This window comes from Trichoplusia ni, chromosome 7 (assembly GCF_003590095.1).
Source record: "Trichoplusia ni isolate ovarian cell line Hi5 chromosome 7, tn1, whole genome shotgun sequence".
Taxonomy (NCBI): Eukaryota; Metazoa; Arthropoda; class Insecta; order Lepidoptera; family Noctuidae; genus Trichoplusia; species Trichoplusia ni.
Window position 1 is genome coordinate 12,335,413 of NC_039484.1, and position 23,171 is coordinate 12,358,583.

The window sequence follows — 23,171 nt, forward strand, 5'->3', positions numbered from 1 at the left end:
CATTTGTAGGTACCAACCACTACTGACAAGTTTTTCTTACTATAGAAAAAAATCTCCAGTTATTCGAAAAACATATAATTAAAACATACTTAATATTAGTAAATATCAATGTCTTGGATGTTCAATTTCAGATTCCATGAACTTCTTGTTCTTAAAAGTATTATAGTGAGTGCAGCGAGAGTATAGCAAGGCATCACCAGGGGTGTAGTAGACTCCTGCTGAGGCATCAGGGTGTCATCTAAGTTCTGGATGGCAAATTGGCTAGGCGTAAGAATCCTTTTGGCCACCTACTTACCATATACAAAAAAAAAAAAAAAATATATACATACCTACCTCTTGCACGCTCAAAAAATGTGTAGAAAAGATATTTCGTTTCCTTAGTGACGCGATTTCAGCCTGTCGTTTTCGTTCATTTGAGCGTTTTGTTATTGACGTTAACGATTTCAGAAATGTCGTTTGGTTCATTGGGTTTATTTTCTGAGATAACCAACTGGATGTTTGTTTTAGGACTTTTTTAAAAAAAAAATCCTTATAATATAGACACACCCATACCCAAATGGTTAGCGGCTGTAGATAAATTAGTGGCCTGGAAAGCCTGGGCCTCTATTCTGCTATTTTACAATGGCCAATGAATGAATGGCAATTTGATTAGATTTGAAATTACTATTCGTATTCTCTTAAGTATTTAATTAATTGTATTGACCTTGAGTGTACCGTCCCGTACTGAATTTTCAATTATTGTGTAGAAAAATGCTTAAGAGAATACAAAAATTGTCATCATAAGCCAAATTTCATTCATGCATTGGCCATAGTAAATAGCAGAATTGGGGCCCTGGCCATTATAATCAGTCATCTCATTATGTAACAAGATTAAACATCATCATGTAAAAAACGTGTTTTCAGGTTTCAGGAGATATTTATAATCAACTTGTATTTGTAACGTAAAAAATATTTTTTGAGATTGCATTATATGTGTATTGCAATGATACTTGAATTTACGTGGTTTAACTTTAACTGCAACTTTAATTTTATATGAACAATGCAAAGATCATCCATAAGTTGTGAAATGGATATTTTGTTGTTACTAAGTGAAATTGCTGCGATCGTGACTTTAATTACCATTCGAAACACGTATCTAGTAACTGACGTACTGAAAATATTACTCAGTCTAGTTTCCAACCATCAAACTTCATCGTCATCATCATCATTAGCCCATATTCGTCTACTGCTCAAGACAGGTCCATCTCAAGTTTAATATTAAAACACACGTTTATCTTAAAACTATTTACTTTAATGACTGTAAGAGAGTGTTTATTACAAACTAACGAGCTAATATATTAGTGATTCAATAAAAATATAATCTAAAGCTGATTATCATGACTACTAACGCCACACTGTTCATGTTTCTACAAGCATCGTTGTAATTCAATTGAGGAGTATTTTTCACGTCATCTTGAATGCTTCTGTGGGCTTTAATTTTGTCGGGTCTGGCCTCATCGGCCATGTTCTGGTCATAAATATTGTGCTCCAATGGTTTAGCTGAAACAGTAGCAAGTCGTACTGTTGTAAACGATTCTTTATTCTTCGTTTCATCATCTATTGTCTTTCCTTCGACCTTGTTAGTTTTCGTAGTTGTCTCGACGAGAGTTTGTTTATTTAATTTGGACCTTAAAATACTTTCAACTTTACTTGGAGGTGTGGGTTTCGGTGTCGTTACTGGACTAGAAATTGCTTTGGTGGTTGTTTCTACAGCTATCGGTTTCGTTTCTTCGTTTTTCTTTACATGACGACTAGCATTAGTGCAGTTTGCTAAATCCCTAACATCAATGTAAAAGAGTTTTCCATTAAGTTGACTTTCGTCATAGTATTCGTAGTCTGTGTTTTGTACTTGAGATTCTTCGTCTTCAAACACTTGACCTCCACTCTTTTCCGTTTCTTCTGTTTTGGCCCACAATTCTCTCAGGTTTGCGTCAGGAACACATTTTAAATTCTCCGTTGCGAGTTTTAGATGATTACTTTGTGTATTATTTATTAATTTGACGAACCAATCGAGGCGGCAATCGCAAGGGAAGTTATTATCTGGAATAACAATATAACAACAAATATATAAAATGTGAAATCTTTTTAATTAAAAAAACCCACGAGGTCTTGGTGCATCGTTTACCGAAGTTGAGTAAGCCCGATAGGATAGCCTCTTGCTTTCTCCTCAGACCCACAATTTCCTTTTGCTAGGTTTTCATTAAATTCGTTGCTCTCAGTTCGTAAAAAAAAACGATCGCAAGTAAAAAATGTTTATCATAACTTTTAGTTGCTATAAAAATAACTTTTTTTCTACTTTACTTTTCGCTCTCCAAACACATGTAAGATAAAAAAGGAATTTTAAAACTTTTTAAATTAAAGAATTTTTTTTTTTATATTGTATCTTTTTCATATATTTTTTTATAAGTAATAAGGGTGTGGTTTAAAGCGAATTGTTGGGCGTTAAGGTCTATTCAATTAGCAAACATTGCACCAAACAAACAAACTATACCTATATAGTTACACATTGAGTAAGTTATTGTCAAGGATCTCACCTTCCACGTCCAAGTTGCTAACATTGCTGTAAAAGTTATTTAATATCGGTTCCATTACTTGTGGTTTCAATTCAGTGAGCTGGTTACTCTTTAAACTCAGCATCGACAGTGAGTTCATTCCTTTAAACGTGTTTTTGTTTTCAATAGTCGTGAGCTTGTTGTGTGCCAAAGTTAAAGCGTTTAACTGCCCTAGACCATTGAAGGCTCTTTCATCAAGCATTTGAATTTTGTTTTGTTCTAAATTCAAAGATTTGAGACTTGTGAGTGGCAAAAATGTATTGTCTCCGATAACCTCAAGAAGATTGCCACTGAGATCTAGTTTTTGTAAATTTCTCAACCCTGAAAATGTGTCGCTGTTCAAGCTAAATATACTATTTCTGTCGATTTCCAACTCTCTCAAATTAATTAAATGAACAAACGCTCTGTCGTGTATTGTCGTTATTTTATTGTTCGTAAAAAAAAGTTTTTCTAAAGATGGCAGATTAACAAAGACGTCTCTATAGATTTCGACGATGTTGTTTGTATCTAAACCAATACTTATTAATTCCCTGTGATTAGCAAAAGCCTTCACTTCCAGCGCTTTTATTTGATTGTCGCTCATAACGACTTCTTCAATAAGGCTCAAATTCGCGAATGCGTAGGCGTCTATTTTTTCGATGTTTCCATACTTTATGTCGACTTTTACTAATTTTGGCATGAGTTTTATCGCCTTTGTGGGGATATAAGTAAGGGGGATGCCCCTTGTGTTAGCGAAAGTCAATTTGTTGATGTTTTTTAATATTTCAAAGCTATTCCAGCTGGCATCATCGGGCTGCACTTGTTTCTTGGTGAGGTGGCAGCTGGCGCTCCGGACCATATCGGCGGTGTGGTCCATGACACAGTAACACTGCACGTGGTTGGTGTTATTGTACACGGGATCGCATATGTTAGAAGTGGCTTCGCGTTTCTGATGTTGGTAATATTTGGCCTCGGCGATAATTGATGTTGCGAACGCAACTGTCATTATCTTCCAAAGTGCCATGTTTATACTTTTCGTTCAGCACCTGAAATTGAAATAACATCAGCATTAGTGCTATAATTGAAAATTACCAGAAAGGACTGTGGAAAATAATTTAAATAAAAAACAATAAATTGATACGTTGCTCTTAGGTTGTAATGTTCAAACATTTTTAAATATTAATTGGAAGTAATATAAATATACTGTTATTACTGCTTATAAATATAATTCTATATAGGCTACGGGGAACTTGCAGTACACACAGTACCAGACATTTATTATTATTTTGGTTTCAATAAGCCTATGTATCAAAAGATTTTTTTTCATGAAACACCCGTATCGAATCAAATTATTAAATAAATTCGCGCGCTATGGTGATAATACACTTTGTCAAGAATCTGCATGAGCATAGGTGATGCGTTCATAATGCGGATGTTTGATATTTCAACAAACACATCGAAACACAGGGACACGCACAACTTACGTATTACGTATATTACTAACTTAGGTAGCGAGTTGCCAAAATAAAAAAAAGGCACGCGACTTTTATCAGGAGATAAAATTCAGAACATTTATCTAAGTGATTTAGAAAAATCGTTATTGGCAGTAGGCTTAAGTTGAGTCCTCGACACTCCAGCAAAAATCGACAGCCATTTCTCAAATGGGATTTAGTAGACTCTGTACCAGGTGGCTGGGAGGGCAGAGGAAAACCGATATATTACGTGATATTTTAGACAAATTGAAAAAGGGATCGAATTTCCGAAGTTTGCCTTTCGTCAAGTGATAATTTAATAGTTAGATATGACCCGTGATGAAACTTTTAATTTAGAGGTTTTATTCAAGTAACATTTTAGATAATCGGTAACTTCATTGGAGTATGTATAACCTCATGACAACTAAAGCTGAACGCAATATTGGATAATGCAACCAGGGAAAGATATTTAACCCTCTAAACTCCGCAGACATTGTGACCAGCTAGCATCTGTTACTTTAGAACTAGAGTATTAATGTTTTTAAAATTAACAGAAAATGAGGTCGTAAAAGCCACCTGCGTCCATGACTAATGCTGACTTAAATTGCCGTGAGTCGTTATTACATTATATTTCACCCTTTAGATGGTTAAGCAGTGTGATGAGGACGAATAAGTTAATTAATAAATAATATAATATACAATTTAATCTCCCACAACTTTCATACAGCGCCATCTAGTATCAAATTAAACGCTTGTAAAAGCTTGTATTATGATTACTAGACAACTGATAAACATACTTAAATATTTCGAAATACATACGTACTATAGATAAATTACACCTATAACGAATGCTCGTGTTCTATACACATATAAAAAAACAGTCAACACTTTCACGTCACACAAAAGTGATTTTATAGCAAATAACATACAAATTAGATACGTTTTGCAGACAATTTAATTACAAAATTCCTTGTCCCAATGTTCCTGTTCAACATGAACAGTTTATCCGTGAAACAAGGCAGTGATTGATGGTGAGATCTTAATAGACCAGTGTGTGCTCAGATATGATAATAAATGGAACTGTCGCGTCATAAGGTTTGAATAGATTAAAATAGAAACATACAGAGTAGCAGAGATTTCGCTAATGTTGAGATTTCTTGGGAGTTTCGAGAGCACAATACAATCCCCATTTGAGCTCTCTCTGCTAGTGCCAAATTATCGTTCCATCGGGCTACGAAAGTAAGGGAACATAGTGCATCTGTGCTTGCACACACTATTGTGGATTATAACACTGAAGAGGCCGAAATCGTTCAAGATACGATGTATGGGCTTTCAAACTCCTTTTATTAAAGTACCAGCTTGTAACTATTTCACAGCTGAAGAAAAACCTCCCTTTTTATGCAGAAGAGGATGCGTACTTTGGCACCATGGATTGGCGTTTCCAGAGCTAAAGATTTATGTAACAAGAACTTTTTTCAATAAAGACACGCTTACACGCATAACGAAGTACGAAGTTCAAAGTAAGTTACCCTCCCGTGTGTTTCCATGTTATTCATCCGATGCGTTTTGCAGCGGATCGTAAACTTCAGACAGGACGAGTAAGGGGTTGACGTTAATATATTACTGGCTCTGCTAATTACAGCGGACGGACCAAAGTCATAAGATATAGATATTCTGTTTAATATAGGGAATTTATTTTCATCAGAACTATTTCCCTGCGCTCAGAAGCTTTTCGTAAAATTATTATCGAAATCAAAATAAGTCCTAATGTAATGTTAAGACTCAATAAATTATAGTTTTTTTCTGTGGTGCTCGACACCCAGGCTAACTTGACTCCTTACTTTTGTCTCAAAGAGAGGAGGGATTCAGAAAATATTTTTCTAACTTCTCCTATTAACTTTTTCGGATTAATTACGATGCGGGTTTCAAGGTTGTCAATAGTTTTTCTGACAAGCTTTGAGGTCAAGAGCTAGGTGACGTGATTTGTGTTCATTGTAGATCCTGGTCACAGAATTTGCAATAACAGAAGTAGAACAGGAATTGCATGTGCAGCGGGTTCGTTTTAAAAACAGTTAACATACAGTTATGGCTTCTACAATTATGGGACTTAGCCATGACTTTTAAGAATTCCTAATTTAAGGGTGCTCTTTCGTAAAAAGCTTGAAAATGCGTGCAGATGAAACAGCTTTTCGTCGGCACTTACAGAAAATTTATATTTGCAAAAAATAATTAGTAATCTAAATGATATGATACGTAATTTGGTTTAGCCATAATTTTTCTATTGCTATCACATTACAAGTAAAAAAAACCCCAAATCACCTGCAATTCGTAGAGATAAAACCATTTTACTGCTTTATTTTTAATAAAAGAGCATTAGAAAGAAATCTACTGCTTTGCAATACATAGGAAGATGATTTGGTTTGGTTACTTTTTAAAAATATGTCTGATTTCTATAATAACTATTTAAAATGCGTCCCGTATAAATACTACATCTATATCACCCCCGCACTCGTCCAAATGCACAAGGTCACCAGCGAGAATACAAGCTTTAACCGTAAAGGTAAAAATAATATTACACCTCTTTTCTGTTACGTTTCACGATTAAACCCACCGAAGTCTAGAGAAGTCTTTTAAATAAAAAGGAGAGGCGTTGCGCTTTTTTATTTCCATAAAAAATAGTCTAGTTGCGTGGACGCCCGGGCGTCAGCTAGTTTTATACAAACAGCTTAATATCACCCACACCTTTGAGTGTAAATTAATGTAGTCAATCGATCATCCTGATTTCCGAACTAGTCAAGAATGAGTTAGTCTCATGACAACACGGGTTCTGTTATTGGAAAATAATTTATTTGGAATAAATTATTTTCCAATCAAATTTTTGACCCAACAAGGCGGGCAGACAGCCTTATTATTAGCTTCGTTTTTGCATCTTATCAATTCGGTTTACTTATGTATTCGTACCAACTTAATAGTTCCATAGCCGACGACTCCATTCTTGAATGACACAACACGTGCCTTTATTAGCCCTGACTCGTTAATCTGACTATGAGTTTGTAGGGCAGATGTACTGTCCGTTGAAGCGTTCGCAACGGGTAAGCGCTTAGGCTAACTGTATAATAGTTTTTTTGAAAATTAAATATCTCCATTAAAAGATTTTAACTGTACATACTAATCATACCTACATCAAAAACGGCTAAGGCTGTTAGAACTCGGCAAATTACACACGAACATTTACGATCCTTGAAATCATGTACTGATTTTAGGACGATAATAAAAGGGTTTTCGGACTATAGTCCTAATCACCATCCATAGTCAGGTATAACTCACACCACATAGCGTACGAAAGGCCTTATCCATTCACTACTGCTTAGATCCATGTTTCCGCGTAAGCCGATAATACGTTAATGGGCAACGTATTTATTATACTGCCGAAAACGATTTGTGAGGCAATAAATAAACTATAAAAGCTATTGTTATTTATCGTTTAACTTTTATTTATCTCATAAAAAGCAAAATAAGCTAAGATTTTAATGATTGTATTTTCTTTATTTTATCATATGACCTTCGCCCCGCACTAAGGAATTTAATACTCGTATGGGAGGGGTTCTCAAGCTCAGTAGTTGCTAGATTATGCAGAGAAAAGTAAAATAAAAATAATTTTCGTTTTTGATAAAGCATAGGAGTAAGGAAGCCTTTGAAATAAAAATATCGAAAAGTATCAGACATTTTTATAACTAAACGACAATTTGGAATCATCCTTTTCACTAAAACTATGAACAAAATGAAGTTTCTGACGCCAACTTCATTATTTCGAATATTTCAAATATATTCCCATGACGTCACAACAAAGCAGATTCGCACTTCGACACGATTCCTCCATTCCCACAGTACACTGCCGTGCACTTTAATGGATCTCAGTTACAATATCTGGTATGACCTTAATTAGGTTTGCTTGTCAATTTGGGATGGCCTGACTGACAATCGAATCACGTCAATCCAATTTAAGTACGTACATGTTAATTCGTGATATGTACTTGCTCGGCTCTGTACTTGTGTTATTAATTAATGTCTGATCCACTTGGGATTTGTGTTACACGGATTAATTTTCAGGTCTTGCTGGAATTCGCAGGTTTTACAAAAGTATTGTCTAGATTGATTAAACCTACCTATTATTCCTATTTATATGTCTTGGCCTCTGATACGAGAAAGCGCCACTTTAACCAATCTTTGGCCACTTTTCGCCAGTCATCGGACTGAAGCGCTTGCTTAAACCTATGTGTATTCAAATTTCAAATAGAATGAGACATAGGTATATAGTAAAGAAGGCGTCGAAAGATTAGAATTCTAGACGATGCATACAATTTGCAATATCGATTGGTGGATAGCTTTTGAGCTTGCTTGAATAATGAATGCTTTTGAATATATCTGAATTGGGTAGATCTGTCGGTTTCCACCTCATTTTCGATAAATTTCGATCCGTGCTACAATTAACACTCTTGTATGCATAAATAAAGATATTGCAATCAAAGATAAAAGAGTTTTGCTGATTTGGTATTCATAATTACCGAACCTAGCTGAAGGATATCATAGGCCGAAAAACGTAAGTAGATCTTAATTATTTTTAAAATGTTGTTTACTCTAAGCATTTTTCAAGAAATTATTCATTCGTCTCGATAGAATAATGCGAAACCATACATCGATCCAATTCAATTGAATAGTAATGATGCGCGTGAATTTTATTTTTTTTGTAACCAAAAATGAAAGAGCTGAAAATAGTTCTAAAATTTCCGGTAATCAACAATCTTACCTTTGAGAAAACGATTAAAAACGACCACCCAATCGAAAATCACGGAACACTGTTAATACGATCACATAAATACTCTGTGGATGATTCCCAATATGTTAATCGCACGATGAACCACTTTGTACTAAGCCCAGCTACTACAATCATTGTTCTGCATCATGTAATGTTCTAATTACAATACAGTACAATAGCTGTTGATATATTTGGGTAAACACAAGTGTACACAAACACTACTGGTGTCGTACGAATCAATAGTGTTGAATATATTGGTGTACGGGAACTAAATAACAATTTTTAATAACATTCAACATTGACTTATTGTAAATTTGTAACCCAGGTGTTCAAGTTATTAATCAAAGGCCTGCTACCACTTATTCAAGTAAGATTCCTGTATTTTTGGAAGTGAGACAATGCCTTATGCCTTGTAATGCGCCGTCTCAATTCAACAAAAGCCAGTCGAACTTTAAGATTATGGTTAGCTTGGAAATATATATTACCAATTAAGTAAAGACACCTATTTTCAATAGAGGGCGGTGTATGAATTTTAATGGTTTTCTTCCATTTTCTACTTATATAACTGGAGGAAACCAACAGCGAGATTGTCCAAGAGAGTTAACGCGGCCAGAACACGTAAGAAAAAAAAACATTTACGTACTTTGTAACTAAGATCATCACTTTTACATGTCTTTTTCGTGATTGCTGAAGTTCACATTTCCTATCCGACTACCCTGAGAATAAATCTCGAAACAAACTCGGTCTCCGTTAAAGGACAGACAATTCTGTTTTCTGAAATACCTGCCATGAATGTCTTATGTCTGTGTTCACTCCCTTCCGCTGGCTCAGAGCGAGAGAAATCATTTGATGAAAATAAAGGAAACTAGCACCTCTTAAAGTAACATTATTGCTGTAGAGGAAGAGACACGCCTTGCTACACCGGGTATTGAGCCTTCATGCTTCTACAAACGCGACACGATTTTGATTTTGAACTGCTCAAAGTTCAAAATCAAAATCAAAAGTTTGTATTTCATTGGCCGTTTTCCAGGCACTTTTAATGACTGTAATGACTGTAGTTGCACAGTTTCAAAATATTATTCTTATGGAGAAGAACCGACAAGAAACTCCATAAGTTACTCTTTTAATGTTTGCAAATTAGCAAAACTAGTTTCAAATTCAGTTGGGCTTGAAGACCGAAAAGCGACAATGGTTAGAGTAGAAGTGTATTCATTCATTGGTTATAGATAATGGAGTAACTTGAATACTGTACTATTGTCTGTACCGACTATCTCGAAGGTCAATATCCTATTAAGCAGGACTATGATAAGACCGTCTTCAAAATAATTACTATAAGTAATTGTTTATTTATCTCAGTTATAAAAATAATAGTATATATTAATTGGTTTTAATGTGTTTTTATCTGTTCATGAGTAGTCTTTAAATGAGTGTTTTTTATTTATCATCTTATAAATATTTTGTTTATAGCGTCAGACATAACATTCGTACAGTCAAATAACGGTATTCGGAAAGAATCATTTTCATCAATGAACAATTTTTTATTAAGTTAACAAGAAAAGCCACTGCGTAAGAACTGAGTAAATTAACTGAACTTTCATTAGTATTAATGAATTTATTAATAATACTGGTATATATTTTTGAAATCTTTATGTTAAGCCCTTTAACTTGATATCCATATTGTAGTATTTGAAAAGCAATGCATTTTTGTCCCAATCTATCAATTTGTGCACATGTGATCGGGTTATCCAAGAATATCTGTATACTTTTTCAAATAGATATAAAACACATTATCGGGCCAACTATACTCTTAATATTAAAAATTAAACACTTTGAGACCGTTTCCCTCCTGCTTATTAATACCTATATATTCAAATAATACATTATAAACAATTAAGACTACAGATATATAGACTAACTACGCGATCCACCGACAATCAAACCACTAGGTTTCGTGGGATTACTTATAGACACAGACAAAATGTATGAATGAATGTTTAATTATTATTATTTTTATTAAATTTAGTAAACCGGGTTTAGCTAAGATAGCAAGCCAAAGCTGGTTCCTTGACGATATATTGTACAGTTTCATCAAGCTCAAAAGCTGTAGTCACCATCATTTTTCATCGCACATAATGCGGATGCATCCATCATGTATATTAGCTAAAGCTGGCAGCACCCGGCGCTACTTTATGGATCACTTCAATTCAAGTGCCTATAGTATCTAGCAACTATAAAAAAAGTCAAGCGCGAGTTGAACTAGCGACATAAAGGGTTCCAGACAATTGAGTATGATAGTTTGAGCTTGTTATTTATTATTTATTATTATTTATTTATTTATTTATTTATTTATTAAACAGGTACATGATAAAAAACATTAAATCTGATGCAATGTCCAACAAAACTATCGACATAGTTTGTCTGTTGGATCTCGTTAAACATTTCTTATACATAGATATCTAGGTATGTAAATTAAGTATAGTATATAATATTAAGGTAATGTGTTAGTTAAATATTTTTTTAATTTTTTACTGAACTTATTTTTATCTTTTTCTTCTCTGATATCGCCTGGTAAATTGTTCAATGTATATGGAACTCGCTTTTTTAATGTTCGGTCTCCATATACATTGTTAACTTTTGGTACAGTATATTTACCAGACGACATCGCTCGGGTGTTATAATTATTTTTAACAGTTATTAATAATGAATTATGCTCCTGATCGCCATGGTCGTTTGTTGCTAATATAAATTTATGTTTTAATCTCGCCGGTAATACTTTACAAATTTTGAATAGTTTATAATAGTCGTCTTTACAATTATTTTTAGTTTTTTTATCTACTAATAGCTTTAGGAATCTTATTTGGATATTTTCTATTTTTTCGATGTAGGATTTGAATGTAAGTCCATAGCAATCAAGGGCATAATCAACTACAGATTCCACCATACAGTGGTATAGTATTTTTAGGGTACTACTAGGAACTCTAAAACTTAGGTGATAAAATTTACTTAAAATAGTTCTTAGCTTATTGCACAAAAAGTTTATATGTTCTATCCATGAGAAATGTTCGTCTACTTTTACCCCTAGGTAAGTTACACATTTAACTCTCTGAATAGGTTTGCAGCTACAATTGACAAAGTTACCGTGGAAGCAGTCGTAAGTGTGAGCATATAATGGTATCGGGTTTTCTTTTACTGGTAAATATGGTGAATGTATTATGATGTATTGTGTTTTATCTGCGTTTATTATTATGCCGTTGTCATGGGACCATTTAATTACGGCGTCCACATCTTGCTGAACAACTCTGCAGGTTTCGGCGAGGTCCGTACCGGCTCGCAAGGCACACAGGTCGTCCGCGTACATGTGCGCTGAACAATGTTTAATTTAATTAGTCAGTTCAACGTTACTGCTGTTATTTACCGCCGAAGCAGTACATCTGAATGGGTACCAACTTAGACCAGCTTAGTAGCAACTGGCTTCCCTCGAGGCGACTGACCCCTAAAGACGTCGAGTTAACCGTAATGTGATGTGTCTAAGGAATTATAATAATCAGATTGATTTATCCAAACAAAATTGTTCACTAATTAAATATATGACTGTACCAAACGGTATTAGGTTCACGTTTTTTTCAATTTCTGTTGCTTCATCAGAAATGCTACAACTATATCAATTTCAAATTTCTAGCTGCAATGGTTGTTGGTACAAGAGATACTGAGCAAGAGAAACCAGACTGCAGCAGGGTAACGTGAGCGGCGGTTCAGGTTCAGTCTGTAAGACTGTAAGAGTCTTACACTACCCGCTTCATCCCCCGAGGTGGGTTTCCATGAGGATTCCCCCGCCTTACGAAAAAAAAGGGTAAAGTGAACGAGATTCGATACATGATCAATTACAACGCATTGCCATACATGCCCGGCCTGAGACGCTGACGGCGGTTAACGTAACAATGGATTCATAAGGATTCCTCGCCCGAATTAAAAACGGACACATGAAAGACGTAACCACTGTCAGTGTTTTAAAAGGTACTGGTGTGAAATGGTTTGTTACAGAGATGTCAGAAGCCGTGGCTGACACTGGTTTAAAAATAGGAAAAGGTTGCATAAAAAAGGTGGAATGTTTTCGGTGGTGACCGGTGCACGGCCAAGCCACAGGCAGTAAGTTCGAAGCTCAGCATTTCAAACTTCGAACCTCTTTATTTCATGAACTTTATATAGGCTAAGAACAACTAGTGAAAGTATTTTTCCATCTACTGTTTCGCTACACCCCTGTTTACATAAATAATTAAAACCTCTTTTTAGTTATTTCAGTAATTTTGTATACGCAATTTTAGCTATGTGTTCGCATCCCTAATGGAGTTAACATGTCAGGGGTACACGGTGACTCTAAATGTCTGTGTTTAAAAACACAACACGTGTAAGGACTGAAAAACTTACTCGTTTTTTTTTAATTAATTCAGGTAACATGTACAGAAGATTGCTTGACATTTTTGCTAATCATATTTTAGAAAACTTATTTCTCATCTCTTAATACGTTATCACTAGTTTTTTAACACTCCCTGTCCTGAAGACTACTCTACTACAGTCATTTTTAAGAAAAATAGCTTGAGAATTATCTTTTAATAAAATTTTAATTTCCCTGAAATCTTAAATAATGTCTAGACGTAATAAAATGTTGAGTACATAAACTTCAGTAGCACCTTAAAAGTTAAATTAAAATAGCTTTTTAGTTTTTAAGTTAATTGCTGTTCAAACACTGTTCCCGACTTGGTTTACAAACTTTTAAGTTCAGCCGTCGAATATTTTAACGTTAAAGATGAACACTTTTATACATTCTTAAGTTTTTAACCGACTTAAAAAAGGCGGAGGTTTTTACTTAGGTTGGTCAATTTATACCTTCCTAATATAATCACATATTTTGCCATTCAGTATACATTTCGCTCGTATGGGAAAATTCTTTTTCTGAAATTTTTATCTTTTTTTAAACCCATTTATATTTTTGTTGTATCCTTATTATTGACTAGCTGTTGCCCGCGACTTTGTCTGCGTGATTCTCAAGATGTGAAAAACTCATTCATCATCATTGGCCTAGCCTTTTCCTAACTATGTTGGGGTTGGCTACCACTCTAACCGGTTTCAGCTAAGTACCAGTGTTTTACAAGGAGCGACTGCCTATCTGACCTCCTAAACCCAGTTACCTGGGCGACACGATAGCCCTTGGTTAGACTGGTTGTCAGACTTTTCAAGCTTCTGACTACCAGTAACGACTGTCAAAGAAGTAAGAATAACAGCCGGGACCCACAATTTAACGTGCCTTCCAAACACGGAGGAACTCCTTATGACAAAGATGGTCACCCATCTACGGACCAACCGCGTCAAGCATAGCTTAACCTGTGATCGTTTTACTTCTGCGGTTATAGCTTAGCCACGAGCTCCTCGTGCTCGATTGAAAATGAAACACTTTTTTTATATGTATTTTAAGTATGCTTTTTTATTTCTAAATTATAATGAATCTTGAGCGGCCCAAAGATTATCAAATTTTTGAATCAAACACATTTCGTCGTTTACGATACTATCCTGGTGTTAAATATTTCACAGCTGTTTTAATGACTTTTTCTTATATAATCCCAAAAAGAGGGGTTTATAACTTTTACATATTTGCCTGCCTGTCTGTCTGTGACATCATAGCTTCCGAACGAATTGAACTACTTTAATTTAAACGTGAATTATGTGCGAGTGTTCGTTTAGACATGTTTGACAAATCGAGCCGTTTAAAAATGGGGGGTGTAAGTAGGAAAAAATAACAGAAGGTAAAACTCAGTTTTAGCACTTAAAATTTTCCAATTGAAAGTTTCCATTTGCTAATTGGGTGGGTTATGATTTTCGAGCACGTCTGTTCTTGGGCCGGCCTACACCTGAAATTGCTAGACGGATTACGGCAGTGATTATGAGGTATCATAAAATTATGATTGTACTGTAACCAAAGAGGTAAACCAGAACCATATTACTGAGGCCCCAGTGTCCGTTTGTCTGTCTGTCACCTGGCTGTTTCTAAGGAACAGTGATAGCCAGACAGTTGTTATTTTCACACACGATGTTTTCTGTCGATATAAAGAAGATGTCAAATCTGTGGATTTTACATAGTGTCATAAGATATAAGATTTTGCAAAATTGCACCCAGATAAACGGTTTCCTAAAACACGATATGTTTGATTGTCCTCTTAATATTAAAACTGATCTTCCTCACAAACATTTGGTATATTTCCAAAATAAAAAAGTTGGTAAACGTGTAAACATCTTGGCCCCCTGGTATTTTGATCATGATTTGCCTTTAAATTGCTGATAAATAAATAGCGTGATAATAAAAAAATACCGGAAACCCCTTTTTTTTTAAATTGACATCGACAAAAATGTAAAGTGTAGGATATGTGTAATTTGTGATGTTACGACAAAGCAAAATATGAACATAAAAGTGACTTCATGTGCATGAGTTCTATTTACTGTACCAATTTACAAAGAAAAATTACGTATTTTATTCGTTAACCTACCTGACGATCATTGAAGTAAAATACCTACCGTCATCCCTACTGCATAAATGGAACTTAAATAAAGTCTATATGAGGTTGATTATGAGGTTACGCTGTCGATACCGACAGCCAAAATGAATTTTCCAGACATTGTATGACGGATGTAAGTGCTGATAGCTACACGCTATTATCAGCCTTATTGGGGAAATTTCCAAAAATATGTTCCTAATCCTCGTCGACTTAGGGATCTCAGAGACTCATTCAGTCTAGTTCCTTCCCCTGTTTTTACCAGGCTACGAAAGAAGAAAATTTTAAATAAGTAGAGATTACAATAAATTGTTAAAAGAAGTTTTGGAAGCACCACGTGTGCGGTCTCTATAATGGCGGATGTAGAGCGATCAAATCGTTAAAATATTGAAAAATCCCAGGTATCAGTAGACATTATTCTATCAATAGATACATAATGTCTATTCATTGATAGCTTTAGTCTTATAGATCTTTCACATTGCATACCTATTATGCAGTTTTTATGCATGTTTTCTGGGCTTTTTTATCCGAAATACTTTTGGCCTATGTAATGTTGCAAATTTAAGAAAAAAAATTGTTGATAGTTGTTACAGATGAACCAAGGCAATAATTAACTGTGTCTTTCAGTATTTTTTTGTTATGCAAAATTATAGATGAGATCAATGTGAACTATATGCAACTTTGGGTTGAGTGTCACTACGAATGTTTTGATCTTGAAGTAGCATCGCCAACATTACCGAGCTAAAAACATAGGCATATACTCCTATCGAAAATAAATACAAAATCATATCACGGCATTCCACATTTGAACTTGAGTAATTTTAGTACATCAATAAAAATAAAAATAATTTAAGTTCCTTTCTTTCAAGAATGTACCGATTACGGTAACAATTGCATAAAAGAACGTATTAGTTTATATTTCTTTTATTTCACTTGTGAAATATTCGCGGTAGGCATATATCAGACTTGAAAGAGAATAAAATGACTAATTTTGTGAAAAAGATTTATTTTAGAAAAATCCTATTATTGCTCTGCCAAAAGTCTTAAGATAAATAGCGTCATGTTTTGTTTGTGTAAATTGATGACCATGCTGCCTACTACTCAATGGGGTGAAAATACACCTCATAATTGTATTACACGATGTTACGGGTGAGTCCAAAAATTTAAAACTTTACTGCTCATGCCCCCTGGATAGTAGCATTATGGTTTTTGTATATTTGTTGTATCATGTGTACGACAAGGTTCATGCAAAATTTGAACGAAATATATTTAGTAGTTTATGAGATAATTTGATATTTGTTTATAGATATAAAAGGCTCCTGCTTACCCCCTGTAACGAAAAGCGGGATAATAAGTAAAAAGTATGTTGACCGGATCTCTTGTTGATATTCTCTGAAAATTTGAATCAAATCTATCCAGTACTTTCCGAGATCTTTCCGGACATACATACAGACAAACAGACAAACAGACAAACAGACAAAAATTCTAAAAATCATATTTTCGGCATCGGAATCGTTCGTAGACCACCCTGCAATTATTCTTTTTTTTAAATATTCAATGTACAGTTTTCACTTTTCTACAATTTTATTATATGTATAGATGATAATTTTGTCATTCATCCAAAAACTAGTTTTCTTAACACACCTGTTGTTTTATATCACATTTTACTACGAAAATGGTTTAGAATATTTTATAAGCTTCATAAAACCATGAATGGGCTTTACTCTAGAGAGGAACAAAAAATATAATTTTTCTTTGTTTCATTTATTCTCCAGGGCGCAATTCTTTGTGGAAACTTGAAATCCGCGAAGTAAGAAACCACTAATATTTATGATAGTTATTTTAAAAAGTAGTCAAAGAATTGGAAATACGCTTTGCTCTTGCTTACACGTACTCAACGAAATAGAAGTTGTCAAAGACTTCTTTTTTCATAGTAGATCGTCAAAGGGATTCAAGTAAAAGTATTGCTAGAAAACAAGTCTGAAAAAATATTGTATGCATTCACATATATACTAGTACTTTTGAACGCCTCTGCCGCTCATTAATGTAGCCCTTGTTTTGGAGGTTTGACAAACATTTAAGTCACGTGTGCACAAAGACATAGCTTCAGAACAAGCATTTGTGGATCACACAGATGCCTATCATTCTTCGAGCACAGTGGGTTTAGCGTTGTGAGCTAAACTCAGGTATCCGTGCAGACAAATTTACGGGACACTCGGTTGTCTGAACTAGCACTGATGATCCCTAAAACAATATGAAGAAAACGACAATATCTTACTTTAACTGCAAAACGACGCAGATGCTCCAGTTTCTAAACGGTTTGCCTCCACAATGCTCTAAACACCGAAATAAATCAGTTCCCAACATCGGCACATCCCCGACATATGGTATACATCATTTATTCATATTGTTTCAACCATCAAATATTGTTTAAACAACTAATTTCTTTGAAGCTTATCATTGGCATTCGATTTTGTAATTTCGGTGTACCTTATTTTGAGAGAACTAGTTTTTGATAGGCGGACTAGTTTAATAAGAGGAAGCGTAGGCGTCTGTGTAGCACATAGAACTGTTTATACTAGCAAAGTTTATTTTGTGGGTGATTTTGCTTGACTTCTATATTCATTATTATATTATGTATTTGTTGTTATACCGGTAACAGAAAGATAGGAATACAATTTTGACAGACAGTTGGATTTGATTTAGCTTGAGTAGCTGCAAAATTCGGGAGATCATATTATCGATAACATTTTCCTAGCAGGAAGTGACAGCTAGCTTTGATCGCATTAGTATGCAGACTGGAACTGTATAATGATCATGGTTTTTGGAATCAAACGATTATATTCTCAACTCGATTGGACTGGAAAGTTGGTGTGGATCTCAAAGACTAACATGTTTTTTTTTATGAAAGCGTTTCTATCATCAAGGTAATTAATCCATGTGTAGCGCGGGATTCACAAACATTCAAGTCGCACGAAAACTTCCAGACTCAAGACAATTATTCGTGGATCACACAAATAATTGGCATTGTCAACAACGGGCGCGTCGCGCTCAGTGGATTGTGCGTGGTGACCCTCAACAAATAGGCTATCGGACATCCTTTCTCTTCTATTTCTTCTATTCACACTGTCATATTTCGGTCATCAATGGAATATCAATCGGTTGGCTTATCAATTTCCATACCTGATTACATTTATCTCAAAAACAAGATATCCTCAAACACAATTACTTTGACTTTACCATCTCATGACGGTACAAATCTATATCTATACTAATATATAAAGCTGAAAGGTTTGTTTGTTTGTTTCTTTGAACGCGCTAATCTCAGGAACTACTGGTCCAAATTGGAAAATTATATTTGTGTTGAATAGACCATTCATCGAGGAAGGCTTTAGGCTATAAACCATCACGCTGCGACTAATAGGAGAGAAGATACAATGGAAAGGGTAAAAAAAACAGGGCAGGTATAAATCATAACTTATGTTTTCTACCCACGGGGACGAAGTCGCGGGCAATATTATATGAGCTAGATACCTGCACTGGTGTTACACATGGAAGTTGTTGATTACATAATAGGCTAGGCCGTCAAACGGAGTCATCAAAGGCAAATTGAGTTGTTGTGTGGAACCTCCGATTTCTCCTGTCTAGAAGGCAGACGCTTGAGTATCAAAATGTGCAGGATTCACTAGAGCACGCATAGAATAACTGTACTTCACGTACTACACTGAACCCAGAAAATACAGTTATTTTACACACGCACGGACACGTTTTATTTACCTTCCGAAACAAATAAAACATCTCTTCTCTTGTTCTAAAAAAGTCACAATTACAATCACGACTAATTTCCGTACAAAGCTAATCGATCAATATTTTTCATTACTTCTTAAATTTAGCTGTCAGTTTTGATATTAGAATTTATAAATCTTTGTTATATAACGATTTGTTAAAGGAAATACTCTAAGAAGCAGTCAATTTCGTCCGCATCATAACTTGATAGAAACACTGTGAAATTGCCTTCATCGATCAACTTAGAGTCGTGAATTCATTTTTATGAGCTCTATCGGGAACGCCAATAAAGAAAACGTTTCCGCACTCCGCTGGGTAAATAGGTAAGTCGACGTAATGTGTACTAATACTGCACTTCAATTTTTCAAATGCTAAATCGATCACTTTTTATTTTATTGGTTTTACTTAATTAATAAATGCTAAAATGATTAAATATAGTAATAATTGTGGAAAAAAGTATTTATCTACAGCTAGATAAATTCCAATATCTATAAATCACTTATTATTCTCACTATCTCACTTTCGATCTTAAAGTAAAGCAAAAAAAGTACAATGCATCAATTTCCTAAAACACAAAACAAAGTGAAGAACTTCAGCAAAAACAGAACAACTAATATAACTAGACCTGTAACTCTGAAACTCTAACATAACGGGACTATAAATTGAAAAGATCTGGGAAATACGTGACATATTGCCCAAAGGTACGAGAACTAACAAGCGATCGAAAAAAATTGGGCTTCCTCAAAATAGTTTGGTTTGGAAACTGATTTTCATTTTCTTGTGACGTAGTTTCAATTGTATACAGACCTACCTGTGCAGATGAACATCATTTTATTACAGAGTATTTTTTTGCTTTTCTAGATAATATTTTGACTAGTCTTCAAAATTTAATGGGATACTACGTCAGAATGGTTCCATACACTTTAATTCTAAGGTTATTATGACCCATATCATTTCGTAAGGGCTTAATCTGGTTCCCACTAACGGAACACCTGCTTCTAAACTAGATTCTAGAGTCGTTCATAATTTCACAAGCGCGCCGCTGCCAACATCTGTTTTACTTGTGAATTTGCTCACCATTTATCGAAGTAGCCTTTCTTGCTTGACCCGAATGCACCAAATGTTATAATCTGGGAATACTACAGTTTCTAAATAGAATAAGAAGCTCAATCAGGTTAACATTTTACATCCAAAAAAAAGCATTTATCAGAAAAGGGAAATAGAAAAACCAACGACATACCCACACTTTATATAAATCACACCCAACCCAAAGGTAAGGTGTCATAGAATAAAAAATACAGTCTGTTACAGAAAAAGAAATCTTCCAGTATGTGATATTTATTCCGCATGTGTTGTGAAGCATATGAAGTGTGTTATAAAGCGTCGGAATAATGTTTTGTTCGTGACAATATGGGCCAGTAGCTCACGAACAACTGCCCAACAGTTTCTAATTTCGCACGCAATGACATCATATTCCGATACATTCGATCATTGAGTCAGTTCTGTTGAGGAATAATTGTATGTATAATTTGACAAAGTTTCTTCTTAAAGTTAATTTAAATTCTATATATCTCGTAGTTATTATGTTTGTAGAAATATATGACTTGAATACACAAACTTTTTTTTTATCTTCTCACCAGCTTTATTCCAAAAAATTTTTGGTCGAATTCCAGTTACGCTGGATTCCGCTTGGCATTTAATTTCGTTTTCAAAGAATTCACTGCAAAAAACGTTAAGCCTCTGATTGAGCAGTTAATTATAATAATATTTACGTCACCGTCGTATTCTAAATTTTTAACTTAAAACAAAAAAAAACTAACAAGCTTTAAACCAATGTACTCCAGAATTCTAGTAATTATGTATGTCTTTCACATCGTGAGGAGCCACAAGTACGTTACCGGCCTTTTAAAAAGATACCCAAATATTTCTAAATTAATCCTCTCTCAGGACGCGGAAGTGATAAGGATGATATTTCTGCGAACCTCCTTACTTCTTACACAATCCTTTAGCTTAAGCTCTCTCGTCCGGTTTAACAAGCAAGAAATCTGTTCACACTGAGCATTCTAATTCATTTCATAGTTTAAAAACTTCAACAGTAGCATCATCATCATCTCTAAAATAAATGAATTTCGTTTCTGACTCATCAGCAAAATCTTAAATCTTTTTATTTTTAAATCCGTTAATCACGCAACTATTTTCTCACGGATACTTTGAAACGGGTCGGTTTGTTTATCAATTGTGGCCGTGTCCGTAAGTCAATGGTTTCATCAACTGAACAGCTGATATCTAAATCTGTCGCTGGATGAGATCATCTGAGTAGGGCAAACTGAGCTTTATGGATGCGACGAACAAGGGGATTAAGACATCGAAAGTTAGAGAATGATAATAATTATTGAAATTGAAGTTTATTACTACATTGTATTGTGACAAGAATGTTGAGGACTTGTTAGGCATTGGCAAACGTGGAAATTAGAGTAAATATTCGAAATAATTCTAGTTCTATTGATTTGGGTGTATGATACTTTTTTGCATGTATTTTTATTAGTTTTATAACATACGAGTGGCTATAGTGGAGTTACGAACAAATATAGGTACTCAAATGGAGTTATTCAAGTAAAAACATTTTAAATACTGTATGTATTTTCAGGAATTCGCATACTAACTAAAGCTTTAATAGAATCTCTAACTACGAATGAAATGTTAGACCAGTTTCCGAGTAACAGACGAAATTCATTCTTTATTGAGCTGCCTGAGACAATAGAATCAGCATCTAAACAATTCCTCTCAAATGTTTAATATGTAGCCATAATAGCCAATACTGTTGGAAGTACAAGATAAAAGAAGAATAATTTACATCACATAACACTTATACTAGGAGTTTAATCTTTTGAGATCTTAATATAGGTGAAAAATCAGGTAAATGTTCTTTTTAAGCTTTTAATATTGTACGATATAGCTATTTCTAACCAATTTCAGAACTAGGAGGTTTTAATAAATAATATCCACTGAGTTTCCCAAGGTATCTGATCTAATTAACGTGATTTTTAAGTCATCTTTTTTCTCCTTATATCCAGATATCAAATCATTACAGTTCAACAGCATCATATTGAGTTATAGTGATATTCAATTGATTACAGGAGTTGCAACTAGGGCAGGGTTAATACAAAGTCACGTTATTGAAATTCCTGCTTCGTTCGCTAAGGAAAGGGGGTTAGTCTTAGCAGTACTAGATTGCAAACGCTGATTGATCGATAAATGTTTACTCGGAGTTGAGATGAATTGAAAATACAGAACGTGGACTTGGTATTTTTATAGGAATTTTCCCTGGGGAGGTAGACAGATTTCATGCTCGTATTTTTTTTGTGTTTCTAGTTCAATAGCTAACTTTGTTTTATTTTGATTTTTATAAAACGACGTCCGCGCGCTCAGACGGTCCCATGCTCAAAAGACACCCACATTTATTTATTTTGGACTTAGTAGATTAGTGGTTGAGGACAAAAAAGCCAAACCCAGCTGGCAGGACAAGAGTTGTGCTGAGCCACGAATGCTTTTCCTGAGTTTAAGTGTCTTTGTGAATATGACTTGAATGTTTGTGAAACCCCCGCGACACAAGGAATAAATTATTAAGCCGGAAGTCCTTTTTTGAAAAGGAAGAAAATAAATAAATTTCCTATTTAATAATAATATTATTAACTTAATCACACTAATGTAAGTCCGTTGATTTTAGTTTAAAAACCCTTCATAACAAATTATAATAGTGACACGTGATGAAGGTACTGACAGCTGTTAGACGGGATTAGTTTTTGATGGTCATTTATTCTAGAATTAAGCCAAAATTATGTCAAAATATTAAATTTTCCTTTTCATTGCTTATTCATCCCTGAAATAAAAATCTGGTGACGAAATTTAATCCGCTTCGGCCAACAAAAAATACAATTCGGAATAGACAAGATTGGTATTTTTTTATCTTAGACGTGTTACATAA

The 23,171-nt window shown here is 34.5% G+C and overlaps 1 protein-coding gene across 2 annotated transcripts in view; it reads right to left on the bottom strand.

Annotated features, from left to right (window-relative positions):
* Positions 1-1,269: 1,269 nt before the first annotated feature.
* LOC113496187 (connectin-like) overlaps positions 1,270-23,171 on the bottom strand; it is a 69,144-nt gene continuing 47,242 nt past the window's right edge. The window contains exons 1-3 of one of the 2 annotated variants that reach the window (XM_026875335.1): positions 8,850-8,961; positions 2,574-3,616; positions 1,270-2,079 (exon numbers count right to left, since the gene is read on the bottom strand). In XM_026875335.1, coding sequence (XP_026731136.1) covers positions 1,346-2,079; positions 2,574-3,594 — 1,755 coding nt within the window. In that variant the 5' untranslated portion in view covers positions 3,595-3,616; positions 8,850-8,961 and the 3' untranslated portion in view covers positions 1,270-1,345. Of the gene's footprint in view, positions 2,080-2,573; positions 3,617-8,849; positions 8,962-23,171 lie in introns of those variants that run through there. The other variant, XM_026875334.1, reaches the window with a different exon arrangement.